Raw genomic sequence first — 26,179 nt, 5'->3', positions numbered from 1 at the left:
CCGATGCCGCTGTTCCATTTCGCTCACAAAAGAAATGTGTGTTTGTAAGTATATGAAAACCTTTAATATCTCCCTGGAACTTATGACATTTTGAATTATTCGAGCCATTTCAGGTGATTAATTAAATAATACTTGAAATTAGGGACAAAATGAATAATGGTAAGAGCAGTTTCATTCCTGACCTTGTTCAATCTTTAATGAGCTCAGCACGGCGGAGACTACGTTTTATAAATGGAGCTATAGGCTGGTGTGAATATTGGAGATAATTAAAGAGCAGATCTCTGTACATCTGCAGGAGAGAAAAGGGGCTCATCAAGCCATCCACTCCACCTTGCAGATGATGAGCATTCAGCATGCGACAAACAGAGAAGACTACTTTATGAAACCCAAGAGATTCGTAATCTCAAGAGAGATCATCAACTCATCATAAGGACCTTTTGTGCTGTCTCCTCTGCCTCGGGAAGAGTTCAGACGCTCAACAAAACCTACCGCGCCGTGTCAAAGTTGTACAGAAGTGAGATATAAACAAGATGAAAGACCTCACAGAACATTTGAGAAGTCTCGTCCGTCATTAAACCTGAATAACAAATACACCAAAACTGCATTGCCTTGGTTTGTAAAGGACATTTTTATAACTGGACACTCTTCTGACCCACATTCACTGGAGATCTCATAGCTCTGTGTCATCTGCGCCACTTTCCTCAGCGAACTGACAACATGAGGGATTTCATTTCATTTCGAGTGTCATTCGCTCACATTAACAGTCGAATGCTATTCTATGCGATTGCTTTTAATTACAGTGGACAAAGGGAGGCGAGATCCAAAAGGTGAGACATGGAGTATTTTTAGATGTTGATCGTGATCATCCAACTTATTGCTGTGTTCCCCTCAGACTATAATAACGCATACTTTTGTATTAATTTATTTTGACCACTACTTTGCAGATCTGTTTTATTAACTGGAGCTCTTGTAAGGAACTCACAATGCAAAGTAGTGGGTACTTTATATTTCATAGTCGTTATCTGAAAAGTCCCATTTGGCAGATTGGCATTTGTTGGTAGTGTTTGTCTCCGGACTGAACGCGTATTGTGTGGCAGACCAGAGATTGGTGAGAAGTGTTGAGAGCTTTTCAGAAAGCCTGTTTTAATGAGCTTCAGATAATGAAATGTTATTTCAGAGCTCGGTGGTCAGACTGCTGTCTCAAGTTGTGTGACTCCGTGATCTGTTTGTGCTTTTCTCATTTACAAAATAAAAAACGATTTCTTTCCCCGCTATCGTATCGTAGATCAAACTTGACTTATATAGCCTAATAAAGCTTGCTGCATGAGACGACTGTTTTAGTTCCTTTTTTTTAATTGGAGAGAAAGAGTGTCTGGGTCTATTTGTGGTCTGCTGCAATGTTGGAAATGCCAGCTGTCAGGCATCAAAGGCCTGCTGGAACAAACCGTTAGTTGGCATGTAACTTGTTGAAATGCATCACTTTTTCTGTCATACAAACTAGATTTTCACCTATAGTTTAAAAAAAGACAATCTAACTCACATGGTAATTTGATAATGTTTTGAAAACGATGCAATCTATGTAAGATTACCTTGCGTTTCTGAAGGTTTACTTGACTATAAACCAAGATATAAAAATATTTTTCCTCCCACACTTTTGTGTGAGGAACAAAAAAATCTTCACCACTTTCTGGAGTTATGACTGACAGCTGTGGCTGTTCCAGAGAGCGAAGCCCAGCCCCGTCACACAACGCATGCCTGACATGTCTATGTCCATCTGGGGACCTACCTTTCACACCCCCCCCCTTACTCTCCGCCTTCAGAGAGACCAAGGGACGACCCGAGGAACAGCAAAGACAGGCCTCTTAGGTCTCCGAAGGAAGCATCCCGAAGCCAGCTGGTCTGGCTTTGAGGTAAATCAATGGACAGAGTGAAACAAAGGCCGCCGAAAGAAGAGGAAGTGTTGTAGACAGACGCAGAGGAAGAGAGGAGTGGGGGAGTCGAGATTGAAACAGCAGGTTCTGTGAACAACAAGGTGAAACAGGTGAGACACAGGTGTCAGGACGGGTCTTGACTCCTTGCACATGATGGAACTGTGATGCCAATTAACACTATTGTTTTTTTTTCTTACATTGAATCTAGCACAAGATTGTATATTTTGTGTGATTGTGTGGATTTGAGAAATGATTCCACCACATATCCTGTAAGCGTAATGTAGAGGTGAAACTTGATGATCGGATTGTGTAAATCCCCGCTTGATCTTTCTGTTGCTTGTAATTTTTGCTAAAATCACTGTTTTACTGTGAGCATAATTTGGGGGAAATGGGAGTCAGGGTTGTATGTCAACACAAACTTGCTGCTAAAGGAGATGCTGAGAGCAAATTGGATCCACACTGTCAGTTGGCGTCAGTGTGAACTCCGTAAGAACCACCTCGCAGGAGAAACTTCACTGATTGAAAACACTCCAAGAAAACAGCTGGGAGACGGCTTGTGTCCAATTCTTGGTTGTTGTGACTATCGTCGCTCACAATGCAGAGGAGAGTGCAGAATACCACGCATGTGTATGACAATAACATCTCGTTAGAAAAAAAGTTCTTAAATAATAATTCTTAAGCAAATAATATCGCAAATAGGCCTTCACTTTTGGGCCATATAGTATAAGATAACGGGAGAACATTTTTAGATTTTGCTTAATTATTAGAATCACACACTCACATGGTGTTGCACCAGAATGAATGGTGTGAACATTGGTTTGAAGGGAAGGTATCAGAGGAGGCTACCAATATCGCTTTAGGCTGTTGCATTTAGAAATCAGTGCTATTTCAGACATCAGGGGAACCTATCTGTCATAAATTTATCACAGGATAATTATGTGCCTCAATATTCTTAGTTTAAACTTGCTTAAATCTGGATTGGGTAGTTATGGAGACACCGGATAAAAAAAGTTTTATCTCTGTAATTCTGAGAAAAGTTTTAAAGGAAAAATGTAATGCTCTGCACATTTCTTGGCCTTGGTGGATCCTACTGAACCCAGGAGGAAATGATTGCCAGCTTTATAGGCTCTGAAGCCAAAATGGGTAAAACATAAAATGGCGCTCGAGAGTGAGGATTGGCTGAACCCCTAAAACCAAGAAAAAAGTTTTTATTGAAAAGGATATGCCAGATTTTTCTGAATTTAAACTTTATTCCAACCCTAATCCAGGTACAAACATTACATTTTATTGCCACGAGAGAATCAACAAGGTACCTCACAATCCTTAACAAGCTTTCATTTACTTGTGAGCTTAATTTCATGGAAGCAAACTTGTCCCTGTTCAGTCTAAACCAGTTGTACAACAGTTTGGGTTTGAGACTTTGGGAGACTCGTGTCTTTGGCTAATACGGTCAGCCCTACCTCTGAAAGTAGCTAAATTAAAGAAGAAAGTCGTCAAGTCAGCAACGCTGAAACAGGCTTCATTCAGGCTTTAGACATCGCCCCAAAGCCACTGGCCGACAATTATCATTATGAACACAAATAACGGAGATGTCTATTGTTGGTACTGACAGCTGTTAAACTAGCAATTTGTGGAAGACTCCTCCAAAGAACAATGAGTGCACTGGCAGAATGTGTGCAGGAAGGTACGTGGGCAGGTGGGCAGGCAGGAAGCTCGCCAATTTGGGCCAAATTAAATGTTTGTATGAGTCTTTATTGTCCTGTAATGTAGCTGCAATCCTAGGGCTCGATTTAAAGGTCTGATGTGGGTATGAGACGCAGAAGGGAGTAAAACTAACAAAGCATTACTGTGGCCACTTTGAGAAAAATAACATATGCATGTGCATGTGTGATTAATTAATGTAATACGTTATATATAGTTGTAGGTAATGCAGGAACTTGACAGGTATTAAAATCCATAAAAGACTGTTCTGACTCCTTGTCCCAGAGCCCTGAGGAGTATGAGGAGGACTTTTCCTTTGGGACTTGAACTAACTGGTTAAAAAGCTAGCACAATACACCAGAGACCAGACTGAACCAAATGAGCTACATCCAGCAGGAGCCATGCTTTGTACCAACTCCTTCCCTACTTCAGTGAGCATGCAGCGTAATGTAAAAGGATGCCATTAGAGGAGGAATTCTCAAGTGGAAGTATTCATTTCAAAAGAATAGTTACTGCCGTGTACTTCAAAGCCCTGCTATAAACATTTGACTTGAGTAAACAAAGGAACTGTATGCAAAATGTAGGCAAACTACCAAGGGGAAAAAAAGTTATTAGGGAGGCAAATTTAGCCCTTTTGTGTTTGCTATATTAGATTTTTTCTAGATTTGTACAAAAATGATTATTATTATTATATTATTATTTTATAAACATGAATGCAATCTTAAGCAACAATAACTAGGTGTCAAAAGAATGTACCTTTACGTCGTTTTTAATTTTAAATTCTTGAAAAAAAATGAAATAAATGTGCCTTAGTACTTTGTAACACATTTCATGACGTTTGTGGAACAGGTGATCCTGTTAACTTGCCACTGAACTGCCAGATTTATTTATAAAATGTTCCCATGTGCATGTAGTTACTCGATCTAAAACTGGCCACACGTGTCTGCCATTCATATAAAAAAAACTGAAACAGAGGATGATAATTGTGTTTAATTTCTAACGCACCTGCTTCCAAACGCCAGTGTAGACAGTCCCTTCCTATGATCCTGCTCATACACGTGACACGCTCATGCGCAAACCACCCTGGTCCCGCCTCAACCCTTTAATTGGCTGCTCAACAGATGCTGACGATGCTTATTGGGTACGGGAAGTGCCCTTTAAACCAAATTCCATCGCTGTTGTCTTGTGACGTCACACGTGTGTCTAACGTGATGAGGCCAAGTCATTATGGAAAGTAAGTTATCCTAATGTTAAGTCAGTCTTGAAGAAAACATATCGTTCTTGTCTATGATTTAGAAGGTTGTAAATGTGTGTTTTTGTAGTTCTTCTTGCCATAGTTTAGTCTGTTTTATGCTGGAACTGACTCATCCCCAGGGCTTGTCTGGAAAAAAAGTTGTTGTTATAATGATTAAGACACGAGTCGAACGACAGCAGAACAACAACAGAAAACGTCGCGTAAAAGCTACGAACAGTTAAATATGGCACAACTTAAGTAGCCTCAGATGTACTCTCACTTTATTTGTGTTTTTTACGTTTTTATTTACATGTGTAACACTTATTCTAACGTTCTGACGTGTGTGCGTGCGTGCGTGAGAGAGAGACAGAGAGAGCGCGCGCGAGAGAGAGAGAGACAGCGAGGGAGCGAGAGAGGACAGTTCGTCATAAAAGGGGAGGAGCCCGTCGCTGACAAGAGGGAGACTGCCTTTTTCTGAGTTTGTCAGCTCCCCCCCCCCCCCTAAAATAGCAGTCAGCGCGTAATGGTGAACTGAAATTACATTTATCCACTGGAGCCACCGATATAGAGTGTCTATACACGGCGACCGAGTTCGGAGTAAAGGTGAGTAACGGAAATAGAAACAATGTTGCGGAGCGCGACAGCGGCACTGTGGCCCCGGCGCGCGAGAGCAGGAGAGCGCAAAGAGGGAGACGTACAGGGGAGGTGGGAGGGTGAGGAGGGGGGTGGGGGGGGGATTAGGGAGACCGGAGACGTTATCTTTATCTCTCTACGTATCTCTCTTTCTCCGGGCCGCGAGGTTGTTGACGAGACAGGGCTACAAATGGCAATTTTCGCGGGCAATTTAACGCCGGTCGCGTGGGACGTGAGACGGACAAGTGTCGTGGAAAAGGGGCGACATCGGTCAACTGTGAGAAACTTTTACGGGAATCGGCGTCAACGGCAACGCGCCGCGGGAGTGTGGGGGAGTAGGGGGGGGGATAAGCCCTAAACTGGATTCACAGAGATGGTCCATGTGGGAGTCTTTAAAACTCGAGTCGTCAAACGGCAACTTTGTTAAACGAGGCGCGTCGTTTTTAGTAAAATGGCAGTTAATGTGTTTTATAATAATAATAATAATAATAATAACAAAGTCGGCCCATCACAACGAGAGCAGGCTACAGTTCACAGGAGCAGAGGTTTACAGCAAAGCGCACGCAGGCACATGATCAAAAGCTTCTGGAAACACGTCAACCTAGCCGGTACTCTTATTCCTAAAAATACACTAAATGTTCGGTCTTATATTCCCCATCATTTTGGTTCTCGTCCGCTTTTGGTAATGGCCCTGAAATCTTAGATGGTGTTGGTGCGCCTGTGCGCGCTGTCATCGTTCCGCTCCGCGTATTGCCGTCACATGTTGTTGCCACTGATGTCTGTGTATGAGCAACATTCTCAATCCGACCAGAAGAAGAGTTGCCTGCGACAAGTAGCTGCATGTCTCCGAGCCCACGATCATGTTATACCGGCACATGACACGCAGTGAATCAGGCCCTCGTGCTCTTGAAAAGTACACTAAAAGTTTAGTTTTCCAGATTTATAAAGTAAACCAGTCAGTCATTTAGTTCATGGAAGGGGTTTGACTGCTGGTTTAAAAAAACTAAACGATACGGCTGAAATGTTTCTCCTCGGGTGAATCGAAGTGACACATGACACGTGGTGTTGTATTGAAGGACTCTGGTCGATTTCGGTCAAGCTTTATGGTCCGTTTGGTAACAGAGAGGATCCTTGCTGTCAGCTGGTTCTTTGAGTCTGTGGGACTCTCGTGACCTTAACCCCCTCGCAGAGTGGGCAGTGGACATCGTAACATGACCTCTAATGGTTTCCAGTGGCTGCTAATACGCTGTGCGTATCTCATTATTATCGTACAGAAGAAGACTATATTCAGTTGCAGCAGAAAATACAGCCTCCATAACTTGAAATTGCGCTCTATTCACTTCTCTTTCAAAAATTTGATTTCCGTGTGGCGGCCCGTGACGTGCAATTGGTCAAACTAAACCACCGTGCATACAAGCTGTGTATTTGCTCACAAGTTTTAAAAATAAAGTATTTGCCTTTTTGCCTGTAGTGAATAATGTACTGCTTTTAAGTACATGTATATCCCTCAGTTACGATCCGACGACACATTTCCCTGTTAAGGGAATTCTTCAGGGACACAAGTTTTTGCAGCAGTTTCTCTGCATGCTTGTATCTTTCACTGTTCATTAAATGCTCTAACGGCATGTACATTACCACACCAGCTGGTTGCCTTAGATTTCTACAGCGAAGCAGTAAAACACCCTTCAATCTGCAGTCATTAGCTTCTGTGCTGCCTCTGGCCTCGCCAGTAATGGGCCTTGTTGCTCATGATCCGCGTCACGTGAGCTCTTATGTCTGATGTGTGGATGAGGGATTCTTCCTGCGCTGCTGAAAATGAATGTCGTTTCAACAATTTATGTTGTGCATTAGCAAGAAGGAATGAATATGCGGCACGAAGGTCTCTCTCATGCATGCAGTGAACTGTTGCTCTCACCTCAGACACCCCAAATGTTCTCCCTTCTCCACTATGCAAACACACACACACACACACACACACACACAGCTTTCAGGAAACATCCATCCCATTCCACCCGGCATCTTTTCATCAACGATGCAGTGATGGAGTTAAATGGATGGACGCATATACACGACGACTGCCACTGTTTAGTAGGTGCTTTAGCCTTGTTACACGCTGTGTTTGCGTGTGTGTGTGTGTGTGTGTGTGTGTGTGTGCGTAGCGTCTCAGCACGAGTTCCCGGTGAAAGGGGAGAAATAAGAGGTGGCGACGGTGTGAGGAACGGGCAGCTGCAGCATCTTTTACTGCACTCCTCATCCCACTTCAATCTCAGTGTCTCAGCTTCTCCTTCCAGGAGAAATGTGGAGTGTGTGTGGGCGAGTCGGATCTGCAATTAACGCTGGTTGTCAGAAGGAGAATGCTGGCGTTTACACGATGCCTCTGAATCACTGAGTGAAAGTCTATCTCCTCCACTCTCCTCCTCTCAGGACATTTTTTTTCCGTGGAGGACAAAAACAGCAGAAAGCTGAAAGCCAAGGATGTATCGAGTGTAAAATAAGAGATAGCCGAACATGCTTGATCCGATGAAAGGGCTAGTGTTTTTTTGTTTTTTTTGCTGTTTGTTCAGCCAAGAGGATCTTTTATACTGCACATTTTTCTCTGAAATTACAAATGACTCATACTGATTTTCTTTTTATTATTTTGAAGCCATTTTTTCAGCATTTGGGCTTTATTTAAATAATGTGGATTGCACCCTTAATGTTAAAGCCAGCATAACGTGCTGTTAAAATGAAGAATGCAAACATTACAGTTTCTTTCTTGGTTGACGATCTACGTCTTTTTAAGAAACCTAAACGGTAGAATGGTTGCATAAATATAGACAAATATAAATGTATATATATATATATGTAGGAAGTTGGAGACCCTTTCTTTCTCTTAAATTAACAATTGTCTTCCATTTCTCTTTGTGCAGTTACTCGAAAAACTGGTGTTTTCTCAAAACGAAAACAAAAGTAAGGTTGCTGAGCATCTTAGTAACATGATTCATTGTTTATTGGCGCGCTATCATCAATATGGAGATTCCAGCGTTTTCCTGTTAGACCTGGAGGCTGGATGCAGAATCTTGAGCCTGGCAGATAATTCTTTTGACCGCAGTTAACTGTCGACCGTCCCCCCGTAAAGCGAAGAGAAAAAAACCTCTGTAACACATAGCTGGGGGTTGGTGTACAGAAAACTATTAATCAAACCTGAACTGTAACTTGAAAGCAGAAAACTTTAGATCATTGTAGTCACGTTTGTATAAAACGTGTTTTTCACTCTTCTGTTTGGTTAATGTTATGTAGGTCACTGTGGGCCTCGGTCCGCACTCACTGCCAACAGGTCCCGAGTTGAGTTCCTGTGTTTGCATGTGCTGCCTGTGTTAAACAATGTCTTCATGCGCTGTAGTCATGCAGGGGGGGGGGGGGGGGGGGCAACAACTTGATGAATAGGACTTTTCTACCTTAACTTTTTTTAAATATGATTAAGTAAATTAATGGATGTCGTTGCGGATGCGTTGTTACTTGTTACTTACAGTGTTTCCTCTAGTTTTACAACTCCGGGGGGGAGGGGGGCGGTTTGGCCGATGGGAAGGGGTAGTAGTTGGTCCGCTGGTGCTGTTTGCCCGCCTGTGCGAGCGCCACGTGTGCGCATACACGGACATATTTGTGCACGTGTTTGTGTGGAGCTGCCGTGCGTGAGATCATTCTTTATATTTAATTCCAGACTTTTTCAGGGGTGGAGGGGTAATTTGAAGGAGGGGGCGCTCCCCTGTTATAATGGTAGGGGAAACACTGTCTCTATAAATAAACGCCCCAGATACTGCAATAAAAACCTCGACTAGCTATCGACTAATATCGGTGGCTATCAGCAACGTCAGTGCTGTCGAAGCCCTCCAGCAGACGGAGGAAAGCTCGGAGGGTGAATGTGTTACTCGCTGAGCCGCTGTTTGTATAGCAGGACTGCTAGCGGTGACCTTTCAACTGTCCTGCCCTTGACTGGGACCTCTGGTGGTAAGCCACTCGGTTTGGCCCACTCAGCACACGCTCTGTTCCCCCCCGCTCATGTGGCTGAGCGGGGGGGAACAGAGCGGCTTAAGGCCGCGCCGTCTTCTCCTGACGCCCATGCTCTTCCCAACGAGGCCGTCAAACGTTTCCTCGCCGCTTCGAAGTGGCGGGAAGGTCCTTTTTCAAGCGGAGCCCGTCCCTCACTGATAATCCATGCGGGACACCGACGGTCTATGGCAACAGTAACGTCCTAAACACAACGCCGTAGTTACCCTCTTATTTTCCCGCTTGTCTTTTTATAAGCGCCATTTACGTTTGAGTGGCTTGCGACTGTTTGAGTTTATACGTGCCACATTCTCCAATGAGCAGAAAGAACCGCACATGTGGTTTGGGGAGGGGGGGAGGTGTGGGGGGCTTCGACCGTGAGAGCACGCAGTGGAGAAAAGGTGACAACTCTGTCATTCAGCGCCCTTGTTAGATGCCTCACCCTCATTGGTCGTCTCTGGAACCGCAGCATCAACCGTGCATCATCGCAGACGTGAGTTGGCCACATTTACAGGGCATGCAAACCAAACGTGTGTGTGTGTGGCTCCTGAGGTTTGGTTTGTCATGTTTTCCTCAACGTGTTGTTGTATCGTTGTCGTTATTTGGAACATGCGCTTGCCTCCGGGGAGACGCGACGATAGCGAGTGACTATGTTGATACCGTGGTGATTTTAGGTGGAATCTTGTATAAAGCAAAACTGATAGTTGAAAAGGAGGTAAAGAAAGACATATCTTTGCTGAGTTGCATTTTAAGTGCATTTTAATGAGACTGAAAAAACCATAAATCAAAGGAATATATTAAAATCTAATTTACTAGATCAAAAGATCTCCCATGATTGCTAAAATACCCCACTGTATTGAATTCCTGATGTTCCACGGTAGATCTTAAAAAGCATCTCTCACTGGAGATTTGTCTCCTCTCCCTCTGTATGGAGTTGGAAGTGGCAGCATCGGGAACAAACAATAGAATTATGTGCAAAGTAAACTTTCTTCAAAGTCTGGTGAGCTCTGCGCGATGAAGTTTACACTGTTGTTGTTGTTGAGTGCCAGAATAAGTGATTGGAAGCATTGCGCTCAGCTTCCCGCACCAAAGATTAGCGTCCGGGTGGAAGTGCGAGCCGGTGGCGGGTGCAGCGGCTGCAGCTGTGAGACCTCGGGGTCACGTCTCCGCACGGCGAGTCGGGAGTCCAGGAGCCGCTGGAAGGAACAGTCCGATCTCCCGCAGCTTGACCCGAGCCACAGGAAGGAGGTCCGGCCTGCGATGTCTTTGTTTTTCTGTCTGTCTGAGGGGCCCGAACCGGGACGCCGAGGTTCCTCCCATTATTCTGCAGCACGCCATGCAACGCGCAACAGTAAGGGGAGTGGAACCGCGTCATTTTTTTTAAAGTCAGAGGACGAGATTCAAAAACTATCAAAACATGAGACCGAGGGACGCAGTTTGCTCCTTTATAACCCCGTGTCCACTTTAGGGGTGTAAGTGTAAGCTCAAGTGTGCCTTTTTTAACCCATGGTGTCATCCTCAGGTTTGTGCAGTGAAGGCGGCGCCCCAAAGGGCGTGTGTTTCTTTTCAAATGTCTAATTTGGCCAAAATGAGACTTTTAAAATGAAGGACGTCTCCTAAAGCGCTGCCTTTGCATCCCCGCTCTGTAAGCGGCAGCCCTCTGCGGTGCGACGGCAAGTGAGGTGTCGGCTCTGCCCATCTGTCCCGGCCCATCTCTCCATCTGCGCGCCGTGGCCCAGCAAATCTAGCGGAAAGCGGCGCGAGCTGTCGGCCGGTGGCGCTCTCTCACGTCGGGCCGCGCTGCCCTGGAATTTCTCTTCCCCCTCTGGCCGCCACGTCCAACAAACAAACAGAGGCGCCCAGGAACCGAGTTCAGGTCCAGAGGCCACCAGCAGGCCGTTTGACCGGAGAGATTCCTGGAGAGGCGAGCAGCAGCCGGCACTGTGGGGGTCTCTCTCTCTCTCTCTCTCTCTCTCTCTCTCTCTCTCTCTCTCTCTCTCTCTCTCTATCACACTGTTTGCACACAGTGTTCATGTGACAGCTAGCACACATCATCTGATTCGGGAGAAACCGTAGGCTGTAGCTGAAGACATTTTTCTCTTTTTGTTGTTTTTGTGCAGTGAATGCCGTTTATTGATGTCAATAGAGATAAAAAGACTCTTCACGGTACGCCTAGTACATCAATTGTCCCGCCCGCCCTGTGAAAACACAGCTTCCAGGGATACTCTGTTATGGAAACTGCTGTTTACTGTTAAACACCTTTTACAAAGCAGACGCTGGTTATTCAAAATAAAAACTGTCTATCCTTGGGACTGTACCATGAGATAGTAACATGAACAAAGAAGCTTTTTATAAGAAGCAGTTTTTTGAGGGGGGGCGTCTTTTTATAATGGCAGGAGAAACACTGGGAATGTGCTAGTTGCTTTATTGGTACATAAAATGTGTGAATACAAGGCCTGTGTGAGATCAACAGCCTAATTCTATCAATTTAAATTTTAAGAAAGAAAAAAAATCAATGCTACTTCAGCTAACGCCTCTCTCTCTCCCCGTTGTTATGAGTCATGGTCATCCTCACTGCTCAGATTGCATAAACCTTTTACGTAATGGAACACTGGAAGGAAAGAGGCATCGGGTGAAAGATACAGATGTAGAGAGAAAATCAAACATTTATTCTTCTTAAAATGTTTTAATCCCAATATAATCAGACATTTTCTCAGGGCAGATAGTAAATATAATCCCAAACATATGAACCACATCTACGTGCACCAAGCACTGTTGTCTTCCTGCAGTGCTCGCTGTTTGTTCAGTGAAATCTGCCCGTTGATCATCACTGGGGGGGAGAGTTGAATATCTGGAATCTCGGTGTCTAATCTGGATCCGTGGTGATTCCACAAGATGTGTTGAGATCGAGTAAATACGCCGCTGCTGAGACACATTATGCATGACGTCTCCATAATACCCTTACAGTGTGGATTCCCCCTGGAGGAAGATCTCAGTTCATCTCTGCTGCTTACCATTTCAGATTTGCGGGTCTGTGCAACATCAAAAGGCTGCCATGGCTTTTAACACAGCTCGCGGGGATCCTTGGAGGGAGCGGGAACCAAGCTCCATGTGGTGTTGGCATTACTACTGTTCCCTGGTGGGAGGTCCGTCCGATGATAGACAGCCATGCAAATGGACACCTTCGCACCCCCATCGGACCCCGCAGCACCGCACATTCACAAACCTCTAGGACAACGCGTGCATACATTCTATTCATCCGTGTGTGTCTGTTTCAAGATATTTGCTCCACCAGTTTACAGCAGAAAATACAGACGTGTGACACTTATTGCGGGACATAAAGAATGTTAGTGATGGAGGGCTTTAGCTCACGGATGGCGTTGATATGAAATGAGTAGCGAGGTATCAGTCAGTCATTGCAGAAGGCATACTGTTGGTCAGCTGATTAAAAAGAGTTGGGTTTGTAACGTATGGAGAAAATAGGCTACTGGAGTTGTGCAGGTACCAGTTATCAAGCACTTATTGTTGCATTGAGGTAGTTCTCATTTTCTTTGTTAAAAAAAGTTTTACACCGGTTTGCATTGAGGGATTTACCTTGAGGAGGAGAGTGGCTTTTCAACATGAAATGGATATAACTGCGAGGAGAGGGTCATCTCTTTATCCTTGAGAAAGCGAGATCCGCTCATTGGCTGCGCTCGAGAACCTGACTGACGCAAATGGATCATTGGGAATAGAAGTGTCCCTGCAGTAATTATGTTACAACGCCGCTGCCGCACACTACCGCTGAGGTGGGATGGGACGGGCGCCGGGTGCTTCTTTTAGTCCTGTTTCCCTTACATCTTTCCACATAGTTAACACAGTCATACCGGCCATTCTCTCTCCCTCTGATCCTCACTCCCTTCCTCCCTTGTTTTCTGTCCGTCTCACACCTGCCAGCGAAGCCCAAACACACTCCCACCCAAGTGCAGCGGAAAGTTTCTGACCAGCGTTCATCCGGCTCTGTTGAGCGAGTGTCTCCTTCCTGTTAAACAAGTGTTGGAGTAAAGAACAAAAAGTCGGTAGTTGATCATGTCACCTATTTGTCTCAGTTGTCTCTCCGGCCTCTAGATCCCAGCTTCCGGCGCCTTGAAGCTGAAAATGTCTGTTTCATTTTTCCCCGGTACTGTGGTATCCAGGGCTCTGTGGCGCTAAGTCAGTTAAAAAAGAGACATGAAATTAATGTAATGTCAATGGCGTTTCCTCATAAACCCCAAGGCACTTAGTCAAAGTCACCTTGCGTTGTCCTCCTGACAGCTCTGTGAGAGCGAGATGGAGGATGACTATCTGCTAATGCTGTCATGAGACCCTTTATTTTTCCCATCGCCATTCATATGTATGTATATATATATTTATTTTTTATTTTTTTGTAGGTTGAATAGAGGTATAGTGTTCATCTGGAGGGTGCACCCAGCTGGCCATGTAAACGTGGCCCACAATGAAACATTTTCTCAGCGAGAGCAGGTCAGTCCTGTGGGGCTTTCTTCCGTCTCGATGTCATTTTGGACGTGATAAATAGCTTTTCGTCTGCAAGTTCCTGTCTTACAGCGGCGTCCTGTTCCCCCAGCCTCGCCAAAGCAAGGTGCTAGCAGCCGGGGGGATTGTTTGAACTTGCATCGATCCAATGTGGGATTACAGCTGGGTCATTGGAGAGTCAGACCGAGCCGCCAGTCACCAGGGCAGATTTACCACTCGCTGTCTGCTTGGCTGCCGTTTCAGTGCTGCCTTTTGAGACCGTCCCCGCTGTCTCCTTTTGAACAATGCAATTTTTACTTCTTTTTTTTTACATCTTTTTCAATTGAATTTAGTTCAGACTGATTTTATATTACGAGGTAACATGTTGCCTAATGAAATAACAAAAAGAAAGATGTTTGGCAACCTCGTGACTTGGCCGTAAATCTGTCAGCGATTTTAAAAAGTCTTTTAAAAATGTCTCTCGGTTTTAGTGTGCAAACCGGGCGTATGTGTTTGATTTTCTTTCACCACCTTCAGGGTATTCATATTATGGTCATTTTACCTTCCCCTTTAAGTGTTATTAAAATCATCAAATGTCCCCCAGTGCGATGCTTCGCGGAGGAAAGGGGAAGTGGTGCGAGTCGACAGCCCCACCTCACCCTTTACATTTCTAATAGCCTCCTTCTTCACTTTTTTCTTTTGCTTTCCCTTTCGATAGCTGTAATTAATTATATCCCAATAGTCGCAAGAAAGAAATCCTTGAGAAAACGCAAGAAAGAAAGAAAGAAAGAAAGGGGGAGGGTTGAAAAGAGGGGACGGAGAAAGTGGTTGTAGAGGGATCAGCCATGTGTCAGATTAGCATCAGGAGACATCAACACTAGTGATGCTGCTGGGGCCACAATCCTGCTGGAGAGGGAGATAAGCGCGCTCTCACAAAAGGGAAGAGCGAGCGAGAGAAAGCGTGAGAGGGCTGGCTCGCCTCCACTCCCCTCAGGCCTACAGCCCCATTTACAGGTACGCCACCTCCTGATGAAAGCGAGGAACAAAGGGGGAGGGGGGGGGGGGGTGTTCGTTTCCTAGCGTGCCGCTGTCGAAGGCTCCACCGAAACGAATTGGTAGAACTGTGTGTTTTTAAGCCGCCAGAAAGCTGCTCAGAGCGGAGCCACGGCGTCGACGGTTTGAGTTGGATACACTTAAGACGGTTCCCGTGGACCATTTTCACAGAAACCCAGTAGCAACGCGTTCCCGATTACAGCGTCAGAAATGTGCTTCTCCCATGATTGTGTTGTTTCAGTGCATACTCACTCGTGTTGCGAGAGCCGTGATTCACTCTTATGTAACCGGCGGGGTGTTAGAACAACAGGGAAAAGGTCTCTGCCTGCTAATTGTAAAGTGAGTGGCTCGAGAGCGGCATGTGCACGTCGTCCAGCCTGCGTAATGATCCTTCCAGTAAACATAATAAGCACCCCGAGCGAAGCCACAGGAGATGAGCCTCTGCTGTTGTTTAGTCTCAGGCCCAGTCAGGACTATAATAACGGGAAGGGATCAGAGGGGAAGGGTGTCCCAAAGGTGGGCCCTCCCCTTCTTCCTCCTCATCATTTTCAACACCCCCCCCCCCCCACACACCTAAATTCCCCCGCAAAGGGGTAGGCAAAGGGGGTCGTGAATAACAGGAAGTGGGGGGGGCAGGAAGCTGAGTCTTGTCTGCCACGGCCTGTGGTAGGATACTGAGGGTAACAGTGCCTCGCTCAGGAAGTGCAACTGTCACGGCTGTGCACACAACGTGGGCTGCTGTCCGTCGCGCTCTAAAGCACAGAGCTGCTGCTTCCACTCAAGTCAGAAAGAATGAATCCTTTGATTACCTTTTTAATGTGTTTGTATGAAATGAGTCGACCGCAATACTATGGCCGTGTAGTTAATACAGTTTTGTTGCAAAAGAAAAAGCACAGAATGACACTGGCCTCATTTCTTTGTTCGTTAGTAAAAACATGAATCCACTGTTGCTTTATTTTCTCGGCGTTGTGTGGAACGAGTGCAGAACGCGGAGAAGGAGTCGGACGAGCCCGTTCCAGTAATTGCACTGGGAAGGGAGCATGTTTCATTGATTGTGAAAGGGCCGGGCCTGTCACCCGGCCTGTCTGAAGGGAGGAGCGGGAGGCAGACCGACCCCACCTGTCACTTGACCGGTCTCGCACCTCGTCACGGAGAATCAAATCGGCTCTGGTCGGAACTGATTGCGATGCCGCGTTACTTCCATGGAAACGGCACCGAAAGTGTGTCTAACCCGAGGTACAGCGACGCCGCGCTCCGTTCGACATGTCACGCCGACTCTCTGTGTTATTTAGCACCATAACTAACATTGTGGCCATTCTTTTTCATTTAGTAGGATTTTGAATTGTTGACACTAAGATTAAGACTGAGGGGAATGTGAAGATGCTCAAAAATGAGAGATTTATCCACATTTGAAGCAGTGCCCGCCATCATGGCTGCAACTTTGTGTTCAATTAGAATCCGCTTCATTGGTTAGTTACTAAGTTCCTTTTTTGAGATCACCGGGTTCATACTTCTCCCCCGATTTCGACCGGGACAGGCAGCCTCCTGTTCCTTTCATAGCTCCATTGGTTCTGGTGATATTGATCTTCAGGTGATTTCTTTTGCACATGTGATGAAGCTCTCTATCAGTCCTCTGTGCTCCTCTCTAAACACAGGCGGCTCGTTTCTCTCTGGAAATTATTAACTTGAATCATACTAGTCAACATATTGCTCAATTCCATTCTGCCAACGAACACACTCAAAGTGTACAGGATTCAGCGTGATTTATTCACAAAAAGAATTAGGATATTAAGTCTGTCTTCATTGGTGTATAATGACCCAAAACTACCCTTTTGTTGTAGCTCAAATCGAGCCTTTCATATCACATATGAAGCGGCTTCTGTTCCACCGCCATGTTTCTACAGTAGCCAGAACAGAGAAACCCTCTCTGGAGAAGGAGGGGCGACAGAATGTGTCCAGTGGGTCTTCGACTTCTCCACTAGATGCCTGTAAGTCTTCCACGCTGCATAAATTAGAGGATTGTGGACGGACGTGGACGTAAACTGCAACCTGACTGGTTTGGCGAGGAGGACGACAACCACGGGGCGGTTATTCTAGTTATGTTCATCTCTTTGTTTGTTTTCCTCGCGCAAACACACACACACACACACACACACACACAGAGCACATGATTTAGGCCACAAACAGAAACTCCACTCGCTACGCTCCAGAGGAGTCAGTGTCACGTACAAACAATGAACTCTGCTACAACATCGTTCTCCTTTGTAGTCCGACCGTCTTCTGACGGGACAATCTCGGGGAGGGGTGCCGGTTGAAAATGTCCCACTCAACTTCTGAAAATAAAAATTGCATAATTCTAAGTAATATGAAGGATGTTGCTGTACGATCAATGGCAGCATAATATAATATTGAAAATGAGGTTTTCCAGTCTGGATGTTTTAGCTTTTCAGTCAACTACTTAGCGTTAGTTAAAACTGTCACAACAGTAAGAGTGCGGCACACCTGCGGTCTGAAGGGTCTTTCAGCTTGTCGTCTCGTATATGTGTGAGAGAAATGTTGACGGCGTCTATTATGCCTCCACACTCGAACCGCCCCGCTGCGACGGCTCGTCGGCACACAGAGAGGAAAGGATGTGTGAGAGCGTCTCCATCATTTCGGAGGTACAGTTTCAAGCTCGGGTCACACGCCTCCACAAACTGAATGATCAGTAGGTAATTCAGACCAGTCTCAGTGGATGATTACAGATTAGTCCGCCTGCGATAAGCTCCTCTAAACCAACGCCATGTTCACACCTAAGAGCAGGGGCAAAGCGGAAGGAAGCTGTTCATTAGTGCATCACTACTCAAAGGAAACAAATACAGCTTTATTTGTCACCATCATTATTACTACAGATCACACTCTACCACACATGAACAGAGATTGTGTCTTTATCCCTGTGCAGATTAGAAACAACACAGTAGCCATTTGTCGGACCGTTTCAACGCTGTCATGTCATCCAAAGTATTGAATCTCCATTACCCAAAATTAGACAAAGAAAGATATATTTAGAAGAATTCAGCAGCGTACCTGTCATTGGTGTAAATTCACCAAAATGATATTGCTTGTAGGGGGCCTCAGGTATCTCTATGGGAAAGCTGAACAGCACCCATATATCTCCCTCTTCAAACACCACTCTGTCAGCCAGTGTGTGTGTGTGTGTGTGTGTGTGTGAATGAACAAGAACTCTGTCATTCCGCCTGTGCTGTTGTGATGTGGTTTGGGGAAATTCTTACTGAGGGTTCAGGCGGTTGCTATCCTGGCGCAGACGGTGGTGTGTGGGTAGTTAGCGAGGTGATCTCAGTCAAGTTTGCCTCCAGTGGAGCCCCGATTCAGACAGCCAGACACCATAATGCCAGTCCATCTGTAACCCATAATGACCGTGTGCCACTGGAACCGGTCATTTTAGTTTTCCCTGCCAATTCGGCCCCTGGCGTCCTCGCCTCACAACTGCTGACTGCATCTAACGGCCTGAGCAGTTAACCGGTCTACATTTGTACTCGTATGGGAAATGTAGTTGTTTAGACACTTTCTTATTTGCTGGGCGTAAGTGATGGATTTGCCTCTGGGAAAGGGACTATATCTCTTCTTGCAGAGACAGGACAGAGTAAGATGTTCTCCTGGGACGTGCGATCTGAACCACAGGATAGGTTACAAGCTCATACGGGAATATAACCCCCCACCCACCTCCCTCCGGCTGGCTTTTCCCTCCAGCCCAGGAGATTTGCACTACTATCAAACCCAGGTTGGGTGCTCTCTTAATCATCTTAAGAGCAAAGCTGGCATCAGGTTTCATCTGCTCGATGAAATGTTGCTGTTGCTGGAAGGGAAACACAGACAAATCATTTCTACAAAGGTGAACGTCGTTCTGTAAAATGCTATCAACACACAAGGCGTTAATCTGGGGGCAGTACTTACAGCGGAACGTGTCTACGGGGAGAGAGCAGTCCTTTAGCTTATCGCAGCGCAAAGACGCATTTTGTTAGTGTTGGAGAGATGTGGGCTTTAACTGACAGTTATGAGAGTGGCATCAATCTTTTCATCTAACAGCGCAAGACCCCTTGTTCATTGAGTCTTGTGCAGCTGCTGCCCTGTCAGTGTGAAGTCGTCTTCAGCTGTGGTCCAAGTGCAGCAGCGGAGGAGATAAGGGTACACCATGTGGGTCTCACACTCAGTGAAGGTGCTCGAGAACAGAGCGCAGAGCCCTCCGGTGCTTTGAAGTGCATAAGGAGACATTATTGAGTGTCAAGTTAACCCCCCCCCCCCTCTCTCTCTTTCTGTCCCCTTGCAGGTTGTGGTGTTGAAAAGCACGTTGCGAAGAAGAAAGACTGTATACAAGAAGAGAGGCTGTTGCACGATGTGCTAGGACAGCGCGGGAACAAAATCGTGTTGTTTGTCTGATATTGTTGAGGTGTCAGAGAGACCAGAAAGGAAGCAGCCATGGGGCGGAAGAAGATACAGATCACCAGGATCATGGATGAGAGGAACAGGCAGGTGAGTGTCAGAACAATCTCCATCAATCTATACACCTTTCTTATCTTCCCTGGGTCACTTTTTTTAAAGCTTCAAATACATTCCTTAATAGCTTATTTCTTAGTGGATCCCAAGAGATGCTACAACATCCACCTTTGGTGTCTCCCCTCTGTACCCGTTTGAAGGTTACAGCCTTCTTCTCTTCCCCCTCCTGCCTTGGACCTGACATGGTGTGCAAGGATCTAAACAGACATACCTCCCTCCCCCAAGTCCCAGCGCGGCTGAACGGGGACCGCGACATTTCTTTGTCGGTGTGGTCATATTTACAGACACGATTCCCCTGCCACCCTGCAATTTCAGCCCGAAAACTTGATGAGGCAGCAGGAGCGCTGGGCTTCAGCGGGGGCCTCGTGGCGTGGGAGTAAACCGAGGGTTGCGAGGAGCACAGCGGACCGCCTGTGGCCTCCCCACACTGTGGGGCTTGTGCCCTGACCGGGCGGCATTGGCTGGGCCCCTTCGCTTTAGCACTGTGTGTTTGCAGCTGTTTGGTAGTAATTAGGAGCCGCCGCTGCACCACAGCACCCTCTCATTTCCAGGGTGGGTCAGCAGGACACACAGCAACCTTCTCTGGCTCGGCTACGCTGGTCCCAGCTAGCCGCAGAGAGGGGGAGGGCTGGAATTCTGTCGGTCTGCTCACGTTAAATATAAACTTCTAAACAGTGCAAAACAGGCTAGACCTGCTTTCATCAAAAATAACAGGCTTCGATATCCATAGCAAGAAGGCCGGGTCCATTTCTTTTCACCCGCTTCATTTAGCCACCCTCTCTAAGTGTGAGCGCAGTTTTTGACAAATTGCTCCCAATTAATGAAGATGCATATGTTCCCCATAGCCAAATAGAACAGATCCTGTTAACACCCCCCTCAGAATACAATCTGCATTCTTCACAGGTGGAACAACTATTTTGCTGTGCACACAGAAATACACCAGAGCTGTGGTGGTGCTTCGTCTCCCGAGGGTGTCACAGTACCATGATATGATACAGTACTAGCCAATTGGTACCCTCACCGTGTCTGTGTTTGATAACTGTAAGACTAGCACTGCAGCCAAAGAAAAATCCACACTGTGTGGGCCAATTACCAGTGTAACACCTGGCTCTGGGCTGGATCTAAACAGGAGAGCTGGAAGGATTCATAGCTGGTATCTGGTAGCTGACCTGTGATATCAGGGGCGTAAATAGAGTAAAGTGCATGATGGCCAGGTGAGCAGACGTCCCTCTTTTGGTATTGTGCATGTATGAAGGGAGCAAGAGGAGACATTTAGCTCCATTGTTCCACACAGAAATGGATCTTCGGGGAAAGACGTAGCCTATTATCAAAGTGTCCCCCAAAGTCGAGTGTTTGCATCCGATTCTTAAACGTCTCGCTGTACAACGTGTGAGAAAGGTTTATCAGCAGAACGCAGGCATTTCGGCCTGCATTTAGTTGGTTTTAGCTGGCTCAGCAGAGAAATCGCCGTGACAATGGGCCGCCCTGCACAGTACAGCTTCGATATAAAGTGATGTATGAGTGTATGTCATTCTCCCCTATTTCCCCCTCCCCCCCTCCTCCCCATGGGCCATGCAGCGGATGCCATCTCCCTGGGGCTCGCTCCTAAACAAGGAGGCATTTCCATTAACATACGGTCCCCATTGTCGTGAGACCATTTTGAACCTTTATCTACGCCACTCTGCTGCGAGCTGACCGCGCTCTTTGCTTTGAAATGAAAGAAGTCCCTAAGTGGGCTAATTAGATTGTGTTGCCATGCAAAGGATGTTGTGTGGGGACAACGAGGTCTCGGCTCCATTATCACTGCAAGTTCTTCCAGGCGGGCAGTTAACCTTTCAGGATTTATGGCACGAACTGTGGCAAAGGCTGAGAAGCTCTGTAATTGCACAATCTATCAGCAATTGTGGGTGCAGAGTTGAGACGAGCAGCGAGCTTAACTGATATTTTGCTTCAAGTCATTACCTACGGTGTATAATGACAACACATTTTCAGAACTCAGAGTAATGAAGGTGTATTGTGCACAAACGACAAGTGAGATAAGATTATTACATTAAGTAAATCTGTTGCATAGGTCCCGTGCAAGGGCGACTCTTTTTGTGCAGCTCTCTGTTGACACGTGGTCGTGTAGCCCTGTGAAACGGGAGAGCAGCATACCGTGGGACGACAGAGGCCCAAATGCTGAGGCACACATTAGTACGGGCTGGTGTGAGCAGTGTCTGGTGACGTCCTATGGATGTCATTAAGCAGGCTCACTGGGGGTAATTGCCCAAGTCATTAAAAGTTTTGATGATTTTCTTGCCGGGTGGAGGTTTGCCCGCCCTTGCTGTGGCTCAGTTCGGATCGTGCTCCGGCACTTCAGATGCCCGTGGGCGTCTCACTTTCTCTCCCCAGGGGTGCAACGCAACGTCTACCTCCCACTTTTTACCCATTCACGTGGTTTCTGAGCGATCGTCATTATTATTTTGACAGGTAAAGAGCTATGGTTGATGGACCGTGGAAAGAACGGATGAACACTGTCAAATGTGTCAGCCGCAGCTCATATTAACGTTGTTCAAGACGATATGTAGTTTCCATAAAACTGCGCGGAAGAAGCCAAAACAGGAAGTCAGGTCAAGTCAGTCACTTTTACTCCCGAGGTTGCACCTCGCATCTCTAAATCGTTCACAGTTGACTTTAAACTGAGTCGCTCTAGTTATTGATTATGATGTTTCTTAGAAACCTTGTTCAGTTTAGATTACCAGCATGTCACCCTCTCCACTAAACGGTCACGGCTACTCTAGGTTTCAAGGTCAGTCCCGCCCGGTAGAGCAGGCCTTAGCCGGTCTCACTTGTCCACATGGGAGTCCTGGGGCTGTCCTCTCTCACAGCCGGAGCTGATCCATGCAGACAGTCGTGGCGGCTCCGGCCTGTCTGCCAGGCCCGGCACACACTGGCTCTGCATGGCCAGGGCAGCAGCCACAGGGCCCGGGTCACTCTGCCAGCTGGTGCCAGACCTCTCTGACCCCGCAGGCCCTCTCTCATTTCTGCCAAGGGGGCCCGTCAGAGGTGACATGAGGCTCTCGTAAAGGCCGCTAGCTCGTCACCCCACTGAAGGTGAAGGGACTCAAGCATTTCCCGCCATGCCCCAGTCACAGCTGCCCCGGATGTCTTGATTGTCATCTTGGCACCTCTGCCCGAGGACGGACGTTGATGGACCGTTAGATGGCTGATTTTGACACGTCCAGCTGGTGTAAATGGTTTTTTTTATTTTATTTTAAAAATGCAACTAAAAGTAGTGAGCAAAAAGTCCAGAAGGCAAATTTGTTCTTGGCCATTTATCTGAATATTCTGAAGTTTCCCCTTAAGATTTGTTTTGTCAGATTTCATTCAGTAAAAGTGTTTTGTCAAATAGTGGTAGTGTCTGCTCACTGCTGCAGCCCCTCTTTGGGATTTTTACTGAGTAAAAAGTACCTTAAAAAACCCATACAGTCTTGAATGTAAAAAAAATACAAAATAGTACCCAAAGTATAGAAAATATACTTATGAGAAATTAATTACAAGCTCAATTAAAGCTCAGTAAAACAGGTCATGGTGGTAGGACACTTGGGAAGAAGTTGGAAATGCATAAAGTGTGAATTGAGAGCAGAATTACCACCTTATCTTGACATTGTGAGAGCTTCTTAAAGTTCAGGGCTTCCGGCCTCACGCGGCCTCAATTGAATGGCAGTATAGTTACTGACCCATCTGGTAGTTTATCACCCTTTCTAACGGCCCTACCAAAGGCAGATTTGAAAGACAAGACAAGATTGTGAAAGACAAGTTTGAAACACTCCAGTTTGTTAGAAGTTTAAATGTGCCTTCCGTTCTCTTTTGCATTGACATGTGATTCCTCCGAACATCAGTTCACCACACTCGCACTAATGAATTTTTATAACCACATATCGCACAGTGTCATAGTGGGTGCCTTTGACTTGGTGAAGGAGCGCTCCGCCAGTGAACTTGACAACTTGACCTCCTCAAAGATGTCTGTGGCTTTCCACTGTCTCACCAGTTACCCCACAACCATGTGGGTGGATGGAGGTTATATTTGTGTACAATGGTCTCTATGTTTACAGCAGCTTTGGATCATGACTTATCAAAACTGAGCCGGCCATACTCTTAACAACAAAAAAGAGGAACAAAACGGGGTGAAACTGTATAAAATAGTCTCCTTCTTCCACTGAAGAGTAACGTGGCTGCCACCTTTTAACGGCAGTGTGAGCAGCAGCTGGCCTCTTTGTAGCAGTACCAGTGTTAGAGGCTGGGGCTAAAGCACCGAGTCTCCACGCTGCTGCTGCTGAGGTTGAAATGAAGCGGCGCCTGGGTCAGCAGCTCTGCACTCAGCACTCCGCCATGCATCCAGGTGGAACAAAGTCCTCGCTCAGCGTCTCGTCCTGGGCTCCCTGCTGAAAGTGACATCTGCCTGGCTTAGCAGCCACATTCATCCACTAAAGAGCACACAATTTGTTAATCATTTTCCCGCATGGCAGTCCTTGATTTCCAGTTGGTTAGGTCGAACAAATCAAATATGCAGGCGGGCAAATGAGCTTGCGGGTCGCCCTGGTGTTCAGGCGGAGAGAAACTAGGATCAGCTGGCTAGAACTGCAGGTGCTGTGGGTGGGTGGTGCTGATTCTGGTTTCACCGTGTCCCCGTGGCCTCCAAACAGTCATCCACCTTGAGAGAACCATCAGAAAAATAAAACCCTCCAATGTTTCATATCGTCCATCACAATCCCTCATGGGCACTCACGTGTCTGCCGTTTGCAATGAAACATCGTTCATTAATGAATTGTATTGAAACCTTGTCATTTCACAAAATGTCCTTTTAGAATCTGGATTGTCCCTTTGAGCTCGACTAACATCGGTGCATTGAAAAGAAAAATTCAGAGAGGACAGGCCCCTCCGTGTCTAGATCTGAAATAATAGTCCTATGTAATTACCTGTAGTGTTTGAAGATGTTAAATGAATTTATCGTAGGTGGAGTGACCCCACAGCCTGAGCGCCACATAGGCGCTGTACGACACATAGGATTATACTGCATAATGGTAGAGCCTCAAGCTGTGTCCAATTAAAGTTGAACAAAGCCAGCTCATCTGCTCAACTCCTCTTAGTAGGTCAGTGAAACTGATGGAGAATACAGACACATGCACACATCCTCTGGCTCCGAGCACGCCTTTTTAAATTCACAAGCCACATTGTGTGAGACACATTTGACAAGACACCTGCACTGAAGAAAAACATGCAGGACACGATTCGAAATGGACCCATTTTAAAACATTACCCAACCATGAGCGAAAACAGCTGCCTTTCCACCTCCCCAGCGCTGTTTTAAGCTGGAGGAAGGACCGTAGCATACTGTAAGGAGGTGCTGTCCCATAATGACGTGTGTGTGTGTGTGTGTGTGTGTGCGTCTGAAACGACCACAGAAACAGAGCTGCAGAGATACAGGACATAAAGTCACTTTGCAGAGAGGGGTTGCGTTACCACTGGAGTGATGTATGACCCAAAGTCCCATCCGAGGGCTCCTGTTACAGGGCTTATGCTGCACTACAGAGATAGCTCTCCGTATATGGAGTCAGGGGCTACGCTAATGTATGGACCCCTGTTGTTGCCAAAGCTCTGACTCAGCTCGCCGACAACACTGACCTCTGTTCTGATAACTAGACATTTCAGACTTGTACGATGTCATTGCAATCGTTCCTAAAGGAGGAACGATCTTGTTACCTGTCACCTTGGTTACCTTAACATTGTTAACATGTAGTAGTGAGTGTTAATGCTGTTATTTTCCCTGCTTAGCCTGCAGTGCATTTCTTTTAAAAGAGTAAAATGTCCTTCTCAGGTATTAGATTTTTTTGCTCATGTACAATTGTACAGACTTTTACTATTAATAGATTAATCTGACTCTATGGCATTGTCACTTTTAGTTTTATAAAAATGAGTACTTCTTACTCCACTGATGAGTGTGCCATAAACACCCCCCCTCCACACACACCGTCTGTTATAATTAGAATCCTAAATTGACATTTACACTTGTGAAAATAGTCTACAAATTGATTTTTGGACTTAAATTCCTACTGTAATTTATAGAAAGAGTGCTCCTCTGTAATGGATGGTTTTGTTTTCTGTGTGCTCCTCAGGTCACCTTCACAAAGAGGAAGTTCGGCCTGATGAAAAAGGCCTACGAGCTGAGCGTTCTGTGCGACTGTGAGATAGCCCTCATCATTTTCAACAGCTCTAACAAACTGTTCCAGTATGCCAGCACAGACATGGACAAAGTGTTGCTGAAATACACAGAGTACAACGAGCCCCACGAGAGCAGAACCAACTCTGACATTGTAGAGGTGAGTGAGCGCCGCCTTCGTGCTCGGTGGGGAAAAACCGTCTTTCACATCCATCCTTTTACAATTTCACACTTCTTCATTACAATTTTTTATAGAAAACGTACATCCGCATCGACGAGATTCCGGCTGAATTCAATACTCTAGAACTGGATTCAGAGTGTAGGATAAAGGCTGTAAATGCTCCACGGGGCGTAACG

At 46.1% G+C, this 26,179-nt stretch overlaps 1 protein-coding gene across 17 annotated transcripts in view; it reads left to right on the top strand.

Moving 5' to 3' along the window:
- The first annotated feature begins 1,803 nt into the window (after positions 1-1,803).
- mef2aa (myocyte enhancer factor 2aa) overlaps positions 1,804-26,179 on the top strand; it is a 51,232-nt gene continuing 26,856 nt past the window's right edge. For 11 of the 17 annotated variants that reach the window (XM_078082481.1, XM_040162422.2, XM_040162420.2 and 8 more), the window contains exons 1-3: positions 5,291-5,469; positions 19,397-19,599; positions 25,779-25,982. In XM_078082481.1, coding sequence (XP_077938607.1) covers positions 19,546-19,599; positions 25,779-25,982 — 258 coding nt within the window. In that variant the 5' untranslated portion in view covers positions 5,291-5,469; positions 19,397-19,545. Of the gene's footprint in view, positions 2,042-5,290; positions 5,470-19,396; positions 19,600-25,778; positions 25,983-26,179 lie in introns of those variants that run through there. The other 6 variants (XM_078082480.1, XM_078082478.1, XM_078082474.1 and 3 more) reach the window with 3 other exon arrangements.

This window comes from Gasterosteus aculeatus, chromosome X (assembly GCF_964276395.1).
Source record: "Gasterosteus aculeatus chromosome X, fGasAcu3.hap1.1, whole genome shotgun sequence".
Classification (NCBI taxonomy): Eukaryota; Metazoa; Chordata; class Actinopteri; order Perciformes; family Gasterosteidae; genus Gasterosteus; species Gasterosteus aculeatus.
Note: the sequence above shows the minus strand (reverse complement) of the source record. Positions and strands in the feature narration are given on the sequence as shown.